General features: G+C 41.4%; 1 protein-coding gene across 1 annotated transcript in view; it reads left to right on the top strand.

Annotated features, from left to right (window-relative positions):
* Positions 1-20,274, top strand: part of BMPR1A (bone morphogenetic protein receptor type 1A) — an 88,609-nt gene that overhangs the window by 53,528 nt on the left and 14,807 nt on the right. The window contains exons 3-4 of the mRNA XM_060241062.1: positions 12,443-12,652; positions 19,579-19,741. Of these exons, the coding sequence (XP_060097045.1) occupies positions 12,586-12,652; positions 19,579-19,741 (230 nt within the window). The 5' untranslated portion in view covers positions 12,443-12,585. The remainder of the gene's footprint in view (positions 1-12,442; positions 12,653-19,578; positions 19,742-20,274) is intronic.

Here is a 20,274-nt window from a genome sequence, read left to right as displayed (position 1 = left end):
TGGTTTGCCATTGCCTTCCCCAGTCATCTACATCAGGGGTGGCCAACGATAGCTCTTCAGATATTTTTTTTTGCCTACAACTCCCATCAGCCCCAGCCAGCATAGCCAGTGGCTGGGGCTGATGGGAGTTATAGGCAAAAACATCTGGAGAGCTACCATTGGCCTCCCCTGATCTACACTTTCCCCCCAGCAAGCTGGGTACTCATTTTACAGACCTTGGAAGGATGGAAGGCTGAGTCAACCTCAAGCCTGCTACGTGAACCCAGCTTCCGCCAGGATCAAACTCAGGTCGTGAGTAGAGCTTCGGACTGCAGCTTTACCACTCTGCACCGCGGGGCTCTTTCTCTAATGCCTATACATTCAGACAATTCCCTTTGCTCTTTTTAACCCAGTCTGAAGCACTGGTCCTTTAAAAATTTCATAGTTGAGCATAGCCTTGCTTGTTTGTGGTTTCCATTGCTGAGTAACCTCTTCCACCTTTATTATCAGGCAGAGGAAGATTTGTATATTTAATGACAAGCTCTGAAGTCTGCTGAGTGACTTTGAGCTAGTCTCCTCACAGGGGTAGTTATGAGGATAAAATGGAAAGAAAGGAGAACAATGGTGCAAGCGGCTTCTAGGCTTTCCATTCTCCATTTGGGGGTAGAGGATCCCCTGGTTTTGTGGCTCTGGCCTGCTGCCAGCCAGCTGACAGGTGGGAGGAATCCCCCCCCCCCAACAACAGCAACATTGTTCTATGTGCCTGTGCCACCCAGAAGTGTCATGAGCACATGTGGAGGGATACTTTGGTTTGGGGGCAAAACACTATGGTTTGAGGGCAATTTTACCATAGAGTTTTGCCCAAAAGCCAGAGCGTCACCCCTGATGTGCCTATGTCACTCCCAGGTGACATAGGCATGGCACATGACATCACTTTTGGTGACGGTGGTGCATCTGGAGCAATGCTTCCGGCTCTTGGAACATCTCCCCCACCCCACTGCTTAAATTACTGCAAATGACCAGAACAAAAGAAATGGGTTCCATATAGTAATTTATAAAACACACATGCAGAAGCCCACATTTTGTTCAAATTTTGTTCAAATTGAACTGAAGAACCCAGGGCTTTTTTTGTAGAAAGACCTGCAGGGGCTCATTTGCATATTAGACCATACCCATTTTGCCAAGCCAGCCAGAACTGCATTTCTGTGCATTCGTGCTCAAAAAAAGCCCTGGAAGAACCTAAGCTTGGTTGTAAAGCAGATCTTCTCCATGAGATTGTTCACTGTTGTAGGGGTTGTAACCTTTTTCCAATATCAGTAATGTTACAGCTAATTTTCTGTCAGTGTGGAGAAAAATCCCTAAGGAAAACACTGGAATGGGGATTGGGTAGTAATGCATACAAACAGCAGAATAACAGAAGCCAACTTCTGCTATAAGGATAGCACTACCAGTAACACTACAACATTTCCAGCAGCTGACACAGTTGTTGTTCCAGCAAGGTTAAACAATGTGACCTACCCACAGGGAAGAGGCCGTGGCTCAGTAATAGAGCATCTTCTTGGCATACAAAAGTTCCCAGGGTCAACCGACAGCATTTTTAGTAGAAGGATCTGGCAATAGGTGATGTGAAAGACCTATGCCTGAGAACTTTTTTTTTGAAGAATAAGTTATTTATAGGTGTGTGTGTGTGTGTGTGTATGCTCACACACACATGCACCTGGAAGTCAAGATACTGCACGCTACACTTGATCTTAGCCAAAAGGCTGAGAAGCCTGGAAGCCATAGCAACCTCTGGTATCTGATCCCTACTTGGGGGGGTGGGGCTGGAGGATAGTCAGGGAGGGAGGTGGCTGAATAAGGCCTCCCCCAGTCCTCCCAATTCCTGGTATTCTGAGGAGGTCTCCCACCCAAGTACTTGGCAGAGTTGACCCTACTTAGCTTCTGAGATCTGACGAGATCAGGCTTGCCTGGGCAATCTCAGGCCTTTGCGTGAGAACTTGAAGAACTATTACTAGTCTGAGTAGACAATACTGACTGTGATGGACCAAAGGCCAGACTGAATGTAAGGAAGCTCCATGTATACAATCTATAAGGAACTTTAGATTTAGCCTCTGCTATTGAGTACCCAAGCAAGAGCCTTAATGGTATTTTCTTTCAGAACCAATCTGAAATTGCAGTCTTCACCGTTGTTGTATTTGTAACTGTTGTATTGCCACAGTTTAGTAATATTGACTAGATAAAAGAGAGGGTGCCTCTCCTTAAACTGTATAGCATCAAGCATTCGCAATTGGCAGTTTTCATAAGTCTTTGAATAAGAAAGTTAGTTGAACTGCTCTGAAAGCCTCCCATGTTATTGTAGGGTCAGTCACGGAGACACTACTTAATCTAAAATATTCCTTGACTTTTTTTCAGTCAACTGTGCCTTGGAGGTAGCCTGCAAGGTTTTTCCTACCATGTGAACAGACCTACTAACTGTGACTCTTGCTTTTATACGACTAGATATATTTGCCCATATCTGTACAACAATGAATAATCTGACTTTGAGTTGGTGTTTTGTCTACTAAAACAATATAGTCTCTTACTGAAAGGTGAAGTAACTCTACACGTCCTTAAAATTCTGGAGTTTCAACTATTTCTTAGAATCAACAGGAATGGTATTCGCAATGGCATTTCATCCTGAAGATATTTTGTTAGTAAGTTTACATACCATGTTATATTCACCGGCTATAACCAGTTTCCCTTAGAAAAATGCTTGAATTCCACTCGAAGTGTAAAAGACTTCAAGCTTCGTTGAGGGGCCTATACACATACAAATGTTATAAAGAATCCAGTTCATTCTTAACCATTATACTTGCCATTGACTATCTGACCAGTACACCCCCACAATAGGTTATGGGATACAATAACTTCCACTTCTTTGGTGGTCTTATTAGTACTACCCAAGAAGACTTAATACATGATCGAAACAATTGGCATCAGTTTGTTTCTTATGAGTTTCTTGCTTAAAAACCAGAAGGTTTCAGCATGGTTAGAAAGACAAACTTCAAGCAACAATTCTGGTTTTGTTTTGATGGTTCAGTATATTAACATTACTGGAAATGTATTGCTCATCAACCATTTTAGATTCGTAAGTATCAGTGGAATCCTAAACAGAGTTTTTTTAAAAGGTAAAGGTAGTCCCCTGTGCAAGCACCAGTCGTTTCTGACTCTGCGGTGACATTGCAACATGACTTTCACAGCAGACTTTTTACAGAGTGGTTTGCCATTGCCTTCCCCAGTCATCTACACTTTCCCCCCTGCAAGCTGACCTCGGAAGGATGGGTCAACCTTGAGCCAGCTCCCTGAACCCAGCTTCCACCAGGATCAAACTTAGGTCATGAGCAGAGACCTCAGACTGCAGTACTGCAGCTTTACCACTCTGCATCACAGGGCTCTCTAGGAAGCAGAATTTAGACCCTTATAAATCAACTGAAGTCTGTGGGTTTAGAAGGGTGTAACTCTATTTAGGATTGCAGTTCCTTGTGTTGATTCCTGGGAATTACCTGCTCAGCCCCCTGTTATTGTTCAGTATTGCTTTGCCTAACAACAGGGAAAGAGGTCTAAAACTTCATTAACTGCAGTCTTACCGGAACCCATTCTCATTTTAGCATAATCAAAAGCTTCACAGGTCTCCTGTTCTAGACCTGGTGGTTAAAATGTCAGACTCTCTTCAACTAAACAGTATCAGGATATAGATCAGACATAACTTATGTCTGATGGGCTTCTATAATTAGTTTCTTTCCAGCCCAACACCATCAACATTGTTGTCTTAATGCACACAGATAAATTGAGCAGGAAGGTCTCTAGTTCAGGCAGATCTATGTGCTACTGTTTTACTATTTACTTACTAGGAATGAGGCCCATTGTGAAGAAAAATACAGTGGGCTGTGAATGCCCTCCACCCTTGCTGTCTTCCCACCCAAGTGAAGGCATTAATTCCCCCCACACACCTCAAGGGGAGCTGATCTCAGCCATCTGGAGAGCAGTTGTAATTCTGAGTGATCTTGAGCCCTCATCTGGAGATTAGACAAACACTGGATGAAACACGGTATAAGGTTTGGCAACCACAATAAAAAAAAATCACTGCGTCCTTTTAAAGAAACAGCCACACATTTTTGTAAGCGCATTTTTACAACCCACACATTTTACAAGCATTTTTACAAGGGACACGGTGATTTTTTGGTTGTGGTTGCCTCACCTTGCAGTTGGCAACAGAGGTTCCCCAGGAAGAAATGGCTCATTTGGAGGGTGGAGTGTATGGTATTGTACCTGGCTGAAGTCCCACCCCTCCTCAAACCCCACCCTCGCCAGACCCCTCCCCTTAAATCTTTAGGAATTTCCTAACTTGGAGTTGGCAACCCTATCTCCTTCCGTTTACCTGCCCCTCTGACTTCAGCTTTCCATCTCCTCCACCCTCCCTGCAGCCTCTGTATATGAAAAGGACAGTCTTTTTCCACGGTGTGTGTGTGGGGGGGAACCAAAGCAGCTTACATCATTCTCCCCCCCCCATTTCATCTGCACAACAACCGTGTGAGGTAGGTTAGGATGAAAGTCTTGTTCTGAAATCACCCATTCAGCTTCCACAGCAAGAGCCTGTCTGGCAGACTCTGCTCTGAAGCTCTAACTCCTATGCCGTCCTCAAACTCCACCATAGAATCTCCTGGAATTCCCCACCAACCTGCAATTGGCAGTTGTAATCAGGGCTGGCCCCAATGAGTTTTGCCTCAAAAGCCTTTAGTGATACCTTTCAGACCAGTAGTGTCTCTCTGATAATGTTGTTGGTCTTATGCACAGGACCATCTCTCTCTGTCTTGCTTTCCCTCCTTCTCTCCCTCTCTGTATCTGGTCTGTTGCTGGGGGACACCATTCCCCACCCCCATCTCTGACTGTTTCCCTTCTTTTCCCTCCCTCAGCCAATCCAGGGAAGGGTTTATTTCCTCTGCAAAGTGATGTAATAGGCAGCTCAGCCAATGGGAGAGCCAGAAACTGCCTTAACCTTTACTGATAGAATCAGCTTGGCTGGCTAGCAGCAGCCACTCAGGCGGGAGAGAGGAGTGGACTCAACTAATGGCTCACGACTACTTTTGATTGATGGTTTAATGAGCCAAAGGTTGATGCAGTGCAGTTCCATATATATATAATGCTACTTATAATTCACCGTTCTCACTAAGATTCAAAGATGATTACAGAATGTTAGTGTAGGATTTATCCTATTGCAGACCCAAATCTCATCCATGGCATATATATTAAGAAGTAAAAAATTAACCAAATACTACTAAAATGTTACCAAATTTACCACAGAATACTACCCTTTGTCTACTCCCTCCAGAACTCTTAAATTCAGTTTCCGTACTTCATTAATTTCCTTGTGTTCTTTGATTTAGTGAGTTCTAACTCTTAACTGTATGTGTTTTTGCTTTCTCTTCTTTAAGACTTTTTAGAGCTGGCTTTTACATTCCCATTCCATTGTTTTCCTTTTCTGTAAGAAAACTGGACCTTTGCTCCAGTGTTACAAATTTATTTTCAAGTAGAGTAATCTTTTCCAAAACTATATTAACTTTATCTTTAAGTATTTTAATTTCTGTCATGTGCAGTTTCTTATCAACTTGTTTTCCCTCTCGCTGGATACTCTGTATTTCTCCGTTTCATTTGAAATAAAGCTGCTTTTTTATTTTGAAAACTGCTTTTTTAAAGATGTTCTCAGTCCCAGTGTTAAGGTCATGCTAGAAAATTATTCTTCATCCTTTGAATCTAAAGGCATTTCCCCTCAATATCTTGAATTTGCGTGGAAAAAACCCCAACCCACTTTTTTGACTGCTTTGTTCTGTTAAACCCTGATCTTGCATCGATATCAGTCATTCGGCTTCAAAATGGTAAGCAGTTGCTCTCACCTTATGTCCACCAGTAATCACAATTGCTTCTGGCTAATCACACTTGTGGAAAGTGCTGTCAAGCCCCAGCTGATTCATGGTGGCCCGAAGGGTTTTCAAGGCAAGAGACATTCAGAGGTGGTAGCTGTTGCCTCCCTTCACATCATCCAAACACTATCCAGGGCTGAGATCTGATCAGGCAATTGTACTTAAATTAAAATTCATTAGTATATTGAAGTATAAAGACTTCTTCCATCCAGAAACAATCGTTCATGTAGTTCTCACTGCTGTTTTGAATGCAGAGGCGTTCACAGTGGCAGTGAAGCATCCATGTTGTAGTTTTCTCTGCCCTTTGCTTGGCTCAGCCCCCCCCCCCCCCCAGCTCTCAGTTCTTCCAGTTCTACTTGGAGCACTTTTCCGTGCCTTTTAAAAATCCCATAATAGTTCTAGATTATGGCCCAAGGCCTTCATACTCATCTCTTTGTATACTCTGTTGCATCTGTTACGTTCTTCAGCCAGCTTCCTCTGTAAGGAGTCCTCCCTTAGCACTAATCATACAGCAGCAATGAGATCATGGGACATCATCGTGTGGACTCTTTTAAAAAGCCCCTGTAGTTTGAATGCCGAACAGGAACAAATCTTCAGCATGGAAGCAACTGTACTATGTACTCAACTCTGTTAAATCTCATAAATTAATCTTGGAAAAATTCAGTTAGGTGCAATCAATGCAAATGACAACGAAATGAGCCAAATGGATTACTTTATATGCCTGATCAAATTAGATGCCTCTAGATGCACAGTAGAAGCAGATGTGGTTCAGTAAGGATCAGCAAATTATCTGTTAATGCAGCTTCAAGTAATCAACAATTTTTCCAAAAATCTCATGCAAAAAAAAGCAGAAAAAATAGTCCAAATCAGATAAAGCAGGTGTTCAGAAGCCAGAACTAGCATAACAGTACGCTCGTGTAATTCATGGAGATTAATTTTAGTTACCCTAAGAATTAGTACATTCAGTACCACTAACGTGACGCAAAGCTCTGCCAAAAGAATGATTAAAATTCTTCAAAGGAGAACACCTTGCAGCCTTAACTAAAGAGAAACGAAAGAAAAAAAAAGAACTGAAGGAGCATTTCTAGAAATATGGTTTTGTAAATCTGGAGTAAAGAGAACTGTCCATTAATCTGGGTTAGTTCATGCTAGTCTCTCTGTCAAATAACATCTGGGCACTGCGGGACCAAACGCAGTTCCGCAGGGCTTGCAAGATAAGAGATGTTCTGCCAGGCTTTTGGTTGAGGACAGCGATGCACTTCACTTCGTCTGGCACTCCCCTTCCCCTTATGTTTTCTCCCCCCCCCCCCAAGGCAATGGTGCAATCTGAAGTTTTAATACTATCTGAAAATGTTGTGTCTTATCTTTTCTGAACTGTTTCTATGAATGTGTGTTATTGTTGTTCACCGCCTTGAACTTTGTGTACAGAGGGGAGGGAGGTTTAAAAGTTAAATAATCATCAAATGTCAGTAATGCTTACAGAGTAGATCAAAGAAGATAATTCATGTAAGATCTTCAATAGAGGAATGTCCTTAAATAGGCTAACTTGGTAGAATCAGATCCAGGTGAGTAGCCCTGTTGGTCTGAAGCAACCAAATAATGTTAGAGTAGTGTGTGTGTACACACAAAATGTTATATCTTGAATAAAACTTAGTTGGTCTTAAAGGTGCTACTGAACTCTAACTTTTATTTATTTGGTAAAATTAGGCAATTGGTTTATCCATTGCAAAAGCTGGTTAACTAATGTAGTGCAGATCAAAAACATTCGTTCCAAGGAACTAATCAGTTCTGTATACTGCTTAGCTTTATACTTTATTCAGAAAGGCTCAAGTACACATAGCAACCATACTCGCTGCTGTTGCTGAGTGTGGTTGCTGAGTGTGGTTGCTGGAGTACAGTGCTACCTGCTGGGTTTAAATGGGTAGCGGAAGGTGTCACTCTTCCATGTTGCCTCTTCTGTCTTCCCATCTCAGTTTGTGTGGCATTCCAATTGGGGAAGGGGAAGGATGAGGAGAGGCAGCAGCTTTTGCCACATTCTTGCTTCTTAAAAAAGGTAAAGGTAGTCCCCTGTGCAAGCACCAGTCATTTTCGACTCTGGGGTGACATTGCTTTCACAACATTTTCACGGCAGACTTTTACGGGGTGGTTTGCCATTGCCATCCCCAGTCATCTACACTCCCCCCCCCCCAAGCAAGCTGGATACTCATTTTACCGACCTCTGATGGAAGGCTGGGTCTACCTGGAGTTGCTTATGTTTGGTGTAGTGGTTAAGTGTGCGGACTCTTATCTGGGAGAACCGGGTTTGATTCCCCACTCCTCCACTTGCACCTGCTGGAATGGCCTTGGGTCAGCCATAGCTCTGGCAGAGGTTGTCCTTGAAAGGGCAGCTGCTGTGAGAGCCCTCTCCAGCCCCACCCACCTCACAAGGTGTCTGTTGTGGGGGAGGAAGGTAAAGGAGATTGTGAGCCGCTCTGAGACTCTTCGGAGTGGAGGGCGAAATATAAATCCAATATCTTCATCTACCTCACAGGGTGTCTGTTGTGGGGGAGGAAGGTAAAGGAGATTGTGAGCCGCTCTGAGACTCTTCGGAGTGGAGGGCGAAATATAAATCCAATATCTTCATCTACCTCACAGGGTGTCTGTTGTGGGGGAGGAAGGTAAAGGAGATTGTGAGCCGCTCTGAGACTCTTCGGAGTGGAGGGCGGGATATAAATCCAATATCTTCATCTACCTCACAGTGTGTCTGTTGTGGGGGGGGGGGAGGTAAAGGAGATTGTGAGCTGCTCTGAGACTCTTCGGAGTGGTGCACAATTGCACAGCAGAGCTACTGAGCCAAGCCTCTCCTTCTGTTGGCTGAGGGTCCTCTCAGTCCCCTGGGGAAGGAAGGAAAGAGCTAGAGCTTCCTTTTGCCTAGTTCTCTGGATCCCATGGGAGAAATACAAAGAAAGCATCTTTAAAACCAATGAGTGCTAACATTTTAAGCATGTTTTAAGTTTTTTAAAATATATATTTGGGTTTGTCTGTGTTCTTTATAAATTAATATCTCTGCTACCTGATCTTAAATAGGTACACACATGGCCCAGCCCGGCATGGCTCGGCCCAACCCAACATGGCCTGACCCAACAAGGTCAGATCCAGCCCTCATAACAAATGAGTTCAACACCCCTGGCCTAGATCAGCTCACATAAAATCCTTCATACGTATTGCTTTTACTTTTTTAGCAGTTGGGGTTTCTTCGCCCTTTAAAATCTGATAGTGGTAGTGTTCAGTTTTCTAGATTTTTTCACACTTTCGTGGAAGTTGCAATATTTATCCAGTATTTTGAGTTAGCCATTCCTAGGAAATTATTGAGGTTTTTCATTTCAGAATAATGGATTAATACGTTCAGTTTAAAATACCTTTTCAAGGATATCTGTGGAAACGTTTTGCATGTTCAGTTGTGGGGTGGGAGTTGAACTTCTCGGGACATTTATTTGCATTAGTAGTACCTTTATATTGCCTGCTTATACAGCTTTACTCAGGACAACATGCACGCTAAAACAACACATTGAACAGTTATGAAATTAATCAAATCTGATTTCTAAAAAGTTGTAATAGAAAATTAAGAGACTGAAAAGACAAGAATGCTTGTTTGAATCCCGAGGAAGTATGTTGATATGTTATACACAATTGCTGTACATTGGGCATAGACCAAGTTACAGGAATCTGCCTGTGCATAGATAGATAATCTCATTGCAGCCCTTCTGTTTCTCGTGGTGAGGAAGTTGCTTTGTTTCTTCATTACTGAGAAGTCACAGATGTGTGAAAAGTAGGCCACAGGTTGAGGGCTGCTGGCCCCCCTGCATGCGCAAATTGAAAGTGACAGGCACCTCTGCCGCTCTGCTAGTAATTTGTCTCCATGTTAAATGCATATGAAGTGCTAATTAAAATGAAAAGTTCTTGGGTCCTGCCAGCAGACAGATTGAGTTATTTATGGTAGAAGCAGCCACCAGAGGTAATTGCAGCACATCTTAGAACAAATGCAAGGGTTTTTTCCCCCCCATTCAGGAATAGCGCCAGGCTGACAGGGTCAAGGGGGTCAAGCTCAATCAAACAAGAGGCCAAAGAGAGGCAAAATCAGGATTCTATCCGTCTTAGTGCACAATCTGTATTATATGTATTTTATGTGTGCACATTGCTGTTTATTCCTTGGAGACCCCACTCACCTGGGCAGATCACTGAAGAAACTGCTGCATTTTAATTTCACCATGTTTTTTTTCCCACTTTGCTCTTGAAAAGTTGATTTGGCTGCCTTGGTTTTATAAAATGTAACTTTGTAGAGTGCCCTACATTTAAAAGTGAGAGCATTTCCCCTGCAGGTATTTGTCCACTGTTCAGAACCCTAAATATAATATCTAGTTTGGTTTGTTAGAATGGGATGATAATTGATGCTTTGTTAACTGTAGGGATGACATTTGAAAGCAATACGTTCTTACTCAGAAAATGAAGTGGATTCTTTTTTAAAAAAAAAGTACCAGTATGTATTTGAAATGAGATAAGTGAAAGAAGCAAATAATAATTAGAACTGCTGAGATCTGTAACCCCCTGAGGAGTGATTTGTATGTGTGTGAGAGAAAAGGAAAGAATGTATTACCTGTCCAATGCTCTAGAACAGGGGTGTCAAACATGCAGTTTGGGGGCTGAATCAGGCCCTTGGAGGGCTCCTATCAGGCCCCCAGCAGCTGAGTGTTATCTGCTTCCTTCTCCCTCTCTCTTGCTTCCTTCTGCATAACAGCTTGCTCTGCCAGGCTTCCTCAATTGCACAGGAGCTACAGAGTAAAGCCTCTGTTTTCTTCATTGGCTGAGGCGCCTCCCTTGGGGAGGGAGAACTTGTTTTGCCAGGCTCTCTCAATCACACAGCAGAGCTACTGAGACAAGCCGCTCTTCTATTTACTGAGGCTCCCCCCCCCCCTCCAAGTCCCTGGAGAAGGAAGGAAAGAGCCAGTGCTTTCTTTGCTCAGTTTCCTGGATCCCATGGGAGAAAGTCAAAGAAACCACCTTTAAGACCAATCAGTGCTAATGTTTTAAGCATGTTTTAAGTTAAAAAATACATATGTGTGTGTGTTTGTCTGCTACCTAATCTTAAATAGGTGCACGTATGGCTCGGCCCAACCTGACATGGCTCAGCCCCTCAAGGTCTCATTTATGTCAGATTCTCTGGAAGTGGATTAGAGGTGCTGCAAATAATTTCTGTTCTCATTCTAACATACCTGACATAATTGTTGTGAGGATAAAATGGAGGAGAGGAGGATGATGTTAACCTACTTTGGATCCTCATTGTGAAGAAAGGTGGGGTATTATAAATGAAGTAAATAATATAACTGAAAAGGGGGTAGATCAAGATGAGTTAGTCTGTCTGTAGCAGTAGAAAAGAGTAGAAGAGTCTAGTAGCACCTAAAAAAGACAAACAATATTTGTGGTAGAGTATGAGCTTTCATGAGTCACTGTTCACTTGTTCAGATACAGCTAGAACGTGAGTCCATCTGTCCTATATATTGGAAAGCAGTGTGATTTTAGATGCTGAACGACATTAGTACAGATGGACTCCCATTCTAGCTGTATCTGAGGAAGTGAGCGGTGACTTACAAAGCTCCTCTCCTCCCCTACCACAAATTTTGATAGTCTTTAAGGTGCTACAGGAGTCTTACTCTTTTCTACTGAAAAGGAGGGAGGGGAGGCAGATAAAACACGAGTTGGTGGGGAGGAAAGAACGTAGCTGGGAAAAGTAAGGATATGGGGGTTGCTGGGGGAGAGAAAGAGAAATAGTGTGGGGAGGGGGCAACACAGTGTGATGCCCTCGGAAGAAGAAGAAGAATTGCAGATTTATACCCCGCCCTTCTCTAAATCAGAGAGTGTGGCTTACAATCTCCCATATCTTCTCCCCTCACAACAGACACCCTGTGAGGTGGGTGGGGCTGAGAGGGCTCTCACAGCAGCTGCCCTTTCAAGGACAACCTCTGCCAGACCTGTGGCTGACCCAAGGTGCAAGTGGAGGAGTGGGGAATCAAATCCAGTTCTCCCAGATAGGAATCCGCACACTTAACCACTACACCAAACTCGCTCACTGTTTCCCAGCTGCTCAGGAGGGCCCGGCAGCTGGCACCACGCAGTTTGGCCATATACTGCCATAAAAGGTATCGGAAAGGGGGTGCGATGAGGTTTTCAAGAAAGACAGAATGGTGGGGGTGGGAAATGAGATGGCCTTGCAAATCCTTGTATTTATAGTGCTGAAATTTTAATTGCATAAGATTAGCTGTGAACCTGGAACTTTTGTAAATGATGCCTAGTTATAAAATTTGTTAACCTAACGATTAGTGGATTATACTTTAGTCACATTAATATACTTAACATGAATGCGGGTATCATTTTTTTTGATCTTGCACCCGGTCCACTTGAAATGCTCTTTCATTTTAAGTATTTGACTGTCAGTCTGTTGGTTCAAATATTTAATTTCATTTATTTTTCAGAAAACAAGCTGGAATAACGGCTGCTTCAACTGGCTTCCAAACCGGCTATCTGATTTCACTAAACAGCCCAGCTTAAAACTTGCCACACCAGCAGGGCAGGTTGCCAAGTGTGACAGTGCACAGGAAGAATATAAATGTGAACAATGATTTGCCTGCAAGTTTACATCAGAGTGCTGGGCTTCTGTGTCTTAATTGTTTCTCAGGTTCAAGGTAAAATCACATTTCTACAACTTGATTTTTGTTTTATATTTTTAGTTGATTATATAATGAACATGTCTAGCCAGCATTCTGGTTTTTGTTTGAACTGCAGTCTGAAACAGACGCTCTGTGCAACATGTGAACACGAAAGAGGACTTTCGTAGATAAACACAGATGTATATCAGTTCACTGGAGGAATGTTTTATAACAGGTTTATTTGGGGGAAGGAAGAGGAAAGAATTTTCTGATTGTGCCACCTAGTGTGCCAGCAACAGTGCCCAGGCTGCCATCTGCTGACTCCTCCCCTACTGGAGGGTAGCCCTCTGATTACCAGAGCCCATTCCTTTTTCCGTGGCAGCTTCAACTTTTTAGAACAGGCTCCCTTTGGGTGAGGGGAGTGCTTGGGTATGAACTTCAACTGTCTTTGGAAAGGGGGGGGCGGTATTTGGGGTTTTCATTTTGTTGGTTTTAAATTGAATAAATAAAAAGTAAGCCAATATTTTAAGAATCGTGTATGCCATCAAAGGCAGCAACCAGTCTTCCCAAAGGGAGTGAAAACATTGTAAATTGAACACCTGGGTAATTTTCAAACTCTCATGAACTCTGAGACTTTTGCAGTGTTCTAAATTCCTCCTCATCTACATGACATTTGCCAGCACCGGTTTGATAATGCGGTGCATGAAATAATAAAATCAGATTTAGATTATTTTTTTTTCTTTTTAGAAATTTTAGAAGGTTGTAATACATTTATAAAACATAATTATAAAGTAGTATCCACATGTTAACTTTACAAGGAAAATGAAGAAAAACTGAACAATGAATTAACTGCACAAAAGCATTCCTTTAATTTCCAATTAAGTGACGTCTGTTCCAGCATCCTGTAAATGGAATCCAAACACACCAATGGCAAAAGGCAATTTCTGCAACAAAAACATTAACTGTTAGTATAATTTATTAGATTTTTTTGTCACTCAAAGGGTCTGGCTATGACTTACAACATTAAAACCATATACTAAGGTACAAACAACAAAAGCAAATATTAAAATTACAAACTATTAAAATAAGTGGATAGCACCATGCTACTTATAAAAAACAACCCAAACTTGGATTACCATCCAAAGACCAACCTAAACAATTTGGCCTTGCATGGCCTGTGGAAACTAAACAAGTCTGACAGGGCACAAGTGTCATCCAACTGTGTGCTCCATAGTGTAGGGGCCACAAATGAAAAGGCCCTTCCTGTGGTGACAGCTAATTGAACTGTCCTGGGATCCAGCACTTGCAAAAGGCCCCCAAGATGAGGACTGAAAAGAGCGTGGGGAGTTGTAAAGGCAGTCCCATTGGACTGCCATTTCTACTTACCGTCACACCTTGACCAACCATTTTCTTGTTGTCTTCCACTGTCTACCACAAACAGGTTTTGTGATGGAAGATTGGTAGTCTGATACAGGGTTGAAAAAGTGTGCCGACATAATTCAGTAAAACATGAAGCAGATCACGTTCAATATTAATTCCAGCAGTTACAGAACTGAGAACATTTGAAACTCCTCTAGGATGTTAGTACAAATGTTAGAAAATGTATGAAATGCCCAACACTTCCAACATGTAAATGTATCAGTTCAGAACATTCTGTTTAAGCCTCATTGGAGTAAAATACTGTTGGAACAATGTCTTATACGATGCCTCTTTTGCAGACAAAGCAAAGACTTCAGCTGTATCATATACATTGTTCCAAGTTTATCTAGATAATTCATAACTCATAATAATTTATATCTGTCTCTCTTTATGCCTCATTTCAGTATTAATGAATAAACAGATGAGTGAATATGTCATTCCTTAAATCATACAATGCCAAATGTTTCCACTGCAACAGTTTTGGTAAATTTAGTTGTGGTCCAAATTTAAAGCACAGAGATACTCCAAAATATCTAGTCCTGTGGTACTAGAGGCCTTTGAAACTCAAAAAACCTACACAGCATTTTAGGTGTGTGGGATAAGAGCTGCTGAAAGGAAAGATTCTTGTGCATAGCCAGCTGAATCCTTGGTTAGTTTGTAAAAGCATGTGATTTGGATCTCAATAACAAGATTTCTGTTTGATTTAAGCAGTGCTGGATTGTGTCAATTGTAAATAACTTTTGTCCATGTCTAGTCTTACTCATTGGGCAACTCAGAAAATATTTGAACTTAACATATAGTGTAGTGTGTCTAATAGTTCTGGTAAAAGAAAAGAAAAACAGTTTAAACTTAAAACTGCCACATGTTTTTAAAAAGAGAAACAAGCTTTCAACTTTGTGGCAGTTTTTGGCTTGACAAGGAAAGATAAATATGGTTGGATTCAGACAGGTTTTCCATTCAATCTTGCTCAGTTCACAATTTTACTAGTTTAGTCCATGCAAAATTCCATGATCCCCATTGTAGCCTTTTAGATGGTCAAAGTGGACTCCTTCGCTTTTTTACCAGTGGAAAAGATTCTTGGATCCATGGCTCTTTGAGTTATGTGTATGTATGTGGGAATCCATGCTTCTTTCAGCTATATGGGCATATATAATGTCATTTTTTGAGTATAGACTTGAGTCACTAGAAAATTTCAAGACACGAGCTGAGTCATTGAAAAATCAAGTGAAAATTGCAGACATAGAGGACAGTTGCATTGAGGACATGGAAATGATAACATCTGTATCTCACAGAAAGAATTGATGGTACATTCTTTCAAACATATCATTTCTAATTTCAAACATGTAGGTCTAGTCCATAATTATAACTCTGAAGAATTTTTATAGTTCTTTTCTTTTTTTTCCTATAGCCTGTATCTGTAAATTTTGAGGACTTTCAGTGATAGCCGTCTTTGCCAAATTTGCCTTAGTTCAGTTCTAGCTAATGATACAGTTGTGTATCATGTTGCTGCTTCTAATACATAGGAAGCCCAAATGGGGAAGTTGTTAAGATGACTAGAAGGACAGGCATCCTTGTAGAACATGAATTGCTTCCTGTGTAATTCAGTTAGATTGGTTTCATTACTAACCAACTGAATCCTGTTTTGAGAAGACAGTGGGTTGGAGCTAGCCAGTTTTCACTCAGTCTTGCCAAGTTCTCTTTCTTGCCACAGCTTCTGTCCCAGATGGCTTTTGCACGTGTAGGTCCTATGATTCCCAACATAACCTTTCTGGGAGTTCAAATGGGAACCCTCTTTTCATTTCCACCTTCAAAAAAGCTGGTTGATTCCAACCCAATAGGTATTTGAAATGGGCCCTCAAGTTATTGCATGTGTTGCTCACACAGGTATAAATAGCTGCAAAATTCTACAGAATTTTTCACCTTAATTTTGATAAGGAACAGAAATAAATGTAGTTAAAAATCATGCCATGAATGTTAAATGCATAATTTTTAGTCACATCAGCACTCTGCGTGTTCAGTGGGAATTGTTCCACACATTTTCATTCTGGGCCTCTGAATCTAACCAGGAAGGTGTCAAGCATGCGGTTTCAATGAGGAGTCAAGTTTGATACAAAACTATGTTCATTGATAGACCGATACTTCTGCTTTGCAAGCAATAAAGTAAGAAGGGGGAGGGGGAAAGAATAACAGAGTTAACAAACCTTGGTCCTCCAGGATATTTCACAGGCCAGCTTTATGGAGGACCCTAAAGCAATCAATTACAAGTGGAATTCTACCATGCTTGACAGAAGCTGGTATTAAAACTCTCACATCTGAGGCAATAGCAGAACAATTTTGAAATAGTCACATTTGTTCTTGAGAACTTAAAAAAATATATATCCAGGTTTTCCTTTAGAGTTGTTAAATGGGAGAGGGCAGGAAAGATGTGCACTTAACTGTTTCTTTACCTTCAAACTGTAGATAAATGTAATTTTAATACACTGGACTGTTTACTGTAACAGCTTGGATCCAGTGCTGTGCCTGCTACAGATGATAATTAAAACACAGTTACAAATTTTGATTTATAAATATTTAAGCATTACAGGAAGCTCGGATCAATGAGAGATATATTTAGGTACTTAAGATTCTGAGTAGCTGCCTGGCTTGCTGTGGGATCCAGAAAGAATCCATGTTAGGACTGCGCCCCACTGATCCATGGTCTGTGCTTTGCCCTTTACTTAAAAGAGCACTAGTTTTTGTTCAGTACTTAATCCGTTTATATACGTTTTCTGAGACTTCTCTTTTAACTGGCATCTTATTGGCATACATCATTGGTGTTCAGATTTTAGGCTTGGATCCCAAAGTGGATTTTGACATGCCCCGTTAGTGATTCCTAAGGCCAGCAGGTGAAACAATTGAGCCAGGAGAAGAGGTTTTGGCAGGCTTGAAATCTGCATTATATGTATACAGTTGTGGGTAACTTGCCATACAAAGTTTCATCTTCTGCTGAACATATAAAGGATTCATTCAGACTTTTTTGTGAGAGTAAAATTAATGCATCACAGTGCCCCAGTGGCTTCTGTTGGTATTCTTAAAGTAAGGGATAATTCCATGCAATGGTGCAACCAAACTGCTACAAATACAGGGGTTCTTGAACAACACCAGCGCCTCTAACATACAGAGTGAATGCACAGCACATTCAAGCGCACTGAAGACCTGTGAATTTCAAGCCTCCTTTTTAAATGCTCAATTAATCATATTGATTTCCTGCATAGCGAGCCCTGAGGCAGGAAGGAGGGGGGGTGGTAGCTAGAATGTGGGTTACTGCGAGGCTGAAGGAGAGTTTTCAGTTTTCGTGATACGTATTTCTCTGAACACACTTTAAAATATTATGGAAAGGTGCTGGGAAAAAAAGATGGCGAAAGGTGTTACTTAACTGTTTTCTCTAAAAAGGGAAATCTTGGCAACTTACTAATAAATGGCCAGAGAGTGTGTGATTTTAGCAGTTGTTGACCAGCAATATAGGAAGCCATCTGCACTGTTTCTGTTAACACATTGCTATAAAGAACTCCTGTGTTTTAAGTCCAATTTATTGCAGCGTACAACCACTCCTTATACTTGAACATTGTATCCCTCATGTTTTGATTAATTGGAACTGGTATGTAAATTGGAGAATAGATCCTAGGATAGTGCTTTACAAGAAAACTGGATTCTAGATATATGCAAATGCCTATTAGCTGGTGTTTTTAAAGACAAAGGAATTAAAGAAGTAAAGAAAATAAAAGTTAAATGCTATGCATGTCATTTTCAAATTTATTTTCAAGGCCATGCATTAGCTTTAGACAGTGATGCAGGGAGGGAAATTTCCTAGAAAATTTGACAGTGCTGTATTTTTTCAGTGAAAAATTGCCCACCCCTCTGTTGCAAACATAAGGCTGTTTATAGTTGTCAGGGCTGTTGTGCTGTAAAATCTGTTAGATGGGCTGGGCTGAATGTGAGATACAACACATGAATGAACCTCAGTGCTTAGACATGATCCAGGCTTGGACATGGTATATTATCTCTGCTGGCATTATTTAAATTTGGTTAGCATTATTTAAATTTAAATGGAAAATTTTCCAGGAAAACCCCTCATTACTGACTTTATAAAAACTTGGGTGCACCACTTTTTCTGGCTCGTATTTTTGACTAGAGTATGTCCGTAGGCCCTCAAGTCAGTGAATGAAATGAAGCTGAGGTGTTGGAGAACAGTCAAGGTAGCGATTTATAAGAAGGCTGGAGTGGTGTCCTGTGAATAGTCTCCGTTTTTAACCTTTCAGGTTGCCTACAAAACTGTCAATGATATACAAAAGCTTTTTGTATTAATCATAGTGATTATGACCTTAAAAGTCTTGATCTCAGAATACCAAAAGTATAATAGCTTTGGTTTATCTAAGAATCCATGTTGAAGTTTTCCCCCTGAATCAGAGAGGTAGAACAACTATTACACTTGGCTGTTTGTAGCACGTTCAGCTTTGTAGAAGTATTCCTACCTGTATTTTCTTGCAGAACAGTAGATTCTAATTTTCAACAACAGAATGAACATTTAGAACATGTTAATTTTTGAGTCTCAAATGGTTCAGTAAAGCAGGCATCTTCAATCCTGAGCGGCAATCCTCAGGTGAGTTTTAGAGCCCCAGTTGCTGGGTCATAAACTTCTACAGAGCCACTGGTTGTTTTACTGCTGCCAGTGTGCATGCATAGAGAGCGAAGGTGCCATGCCTCCTTCCTCTTTTGATGCAGATACTGAGAGGAGAACAGCACAATGGTAAGGCAGGATCAAACAGCAGGGATGTGAATTCATTTTTAGCCCCAACAGGTATAGAAACGCTCCCCTCAATACACATTGTCTTCTTGACATGTAACCACAATATCACATGATGTCCTGTCCAATGTTCCCTCTAAACTCCAGAGTCTTGTGAGCAAATATTCTGCTTTGTTGAGCTACTGGCATTAAAGTTGTGAGCTACTGCATAAATTATTATGCTCTGGGGTCATCCTTCCTGAGCTAAGACAAAAATGTGTCAGTTGGAGGCTAAAGATATGTGAGCTAGTTCACGCTAACAGCTTAGAGGGAACACTGGTCCTGTCACGTGCTGGCAGTTCAGTATGTCCCATGCTGCCCCCCCCCCTGAGGGATGCAGGTGGGTCCTTGCTCTGGAAAGGTTGCAGACCACTATTGCAAAGGTTATGGGAATTTTCTGCAAGTAAAACAAGAGTGATTGCGTGACCCAGTATGTATCATTAAGCTACTTTTCAGTCTGACCCCCAAATAAACTTTGAATTCAGCTCTGTCGAACTGTAATGGGGCTTCATATTGGTAAATAAGTCTCAAGCCAGAGCTTCTCACAGTGTAAGCCACAAAGTATGCAAATGAATGGTCAGATTTTTCAGGGAGAGTAGAGTCAAAGCTGAAGAGGAGCAAATCTTCAGAATGGCCACTGTACAATTGCTACGTTCTCTATGCAGGTTAACTGTTCAAAGCAAACTATTGCATTCTATTTCTTTTTTTTTATGCTGTGCAGGGCAGAATCTAGACAGCATGCTCCACGGGACAGGGTTGAAGATGGACCCCAATCAAAATAAGCAGGAAGATGGAGTAACCCTCGCTCCAGAGGACAAGTTGCCTTTTTTGAAGTGCTACTGCTCAGGGCACTGTCCAGAAGGTGCCATTAATAATACCTGCGAGTAAGTAATCTAGCCAGATTAGGAACCATTTTCTCTTGATAAATGATGATGCAATTAAAAAATGATGTATCGGAGGGCTATCTGTGAACCATCTCAGACTGATCAGATTGCTATCTTTTGAAGCGCATTGGATGCGAATGTTTTAAACCATCAATCCCTGATCTCTGCATTCCTTGTGAGTCTAAGCTTCACAACTAAATGGCCTGTCAGTGACAAGGGGGTTAACATCTGTGCCACTCCCTGTCATTGGCTGGTGTAGAAAACCAGACGAAGGCTGTGACCTGCTAACGTGTGTGACAACTTAGGTGTGTTTATAAAATAAAGAGCTCTCAAAATCTTCCCTTGGTTCTGCCTTATTTCTGAATTCCTCCTTTCTTTCTTGTTTCCATTCTTACATTTTTTTATTGTCAGTTTAAAGGACTTCTGATGGTTTGATTTGGTCAGACATTTGGCTGCCTTAGAATCGCTGTTTTGTATTGCCCCCTAGTGTGCCTATTTATATAGCCTTTAAACTTGAAGACTATTTTTTGTGT

The sequence above is a fragment of the Heteronotia binoei genome, chromosome 6, assembly GCF_032191835.1.
Source record: "Heteronotia binoei isolate CCM8104 ecotype False Entrance Well chromosome 6, APGP_CSIRO_Hbin_v1, whole genome shotgun sequence".
NCBI classification, from domain to species: domain Eukaryota; kingdom Metazoa; phylum Chordata; class Lepidosauria; order Squamata; family Gekkonidae; genus Heteronotia; species Heteronotia binoei.
The sequence above is the reverse complement of the archived record's forward strand: the minus strand, read 5'-3'. Positions and strand labels throughout refer to the sequence as shown.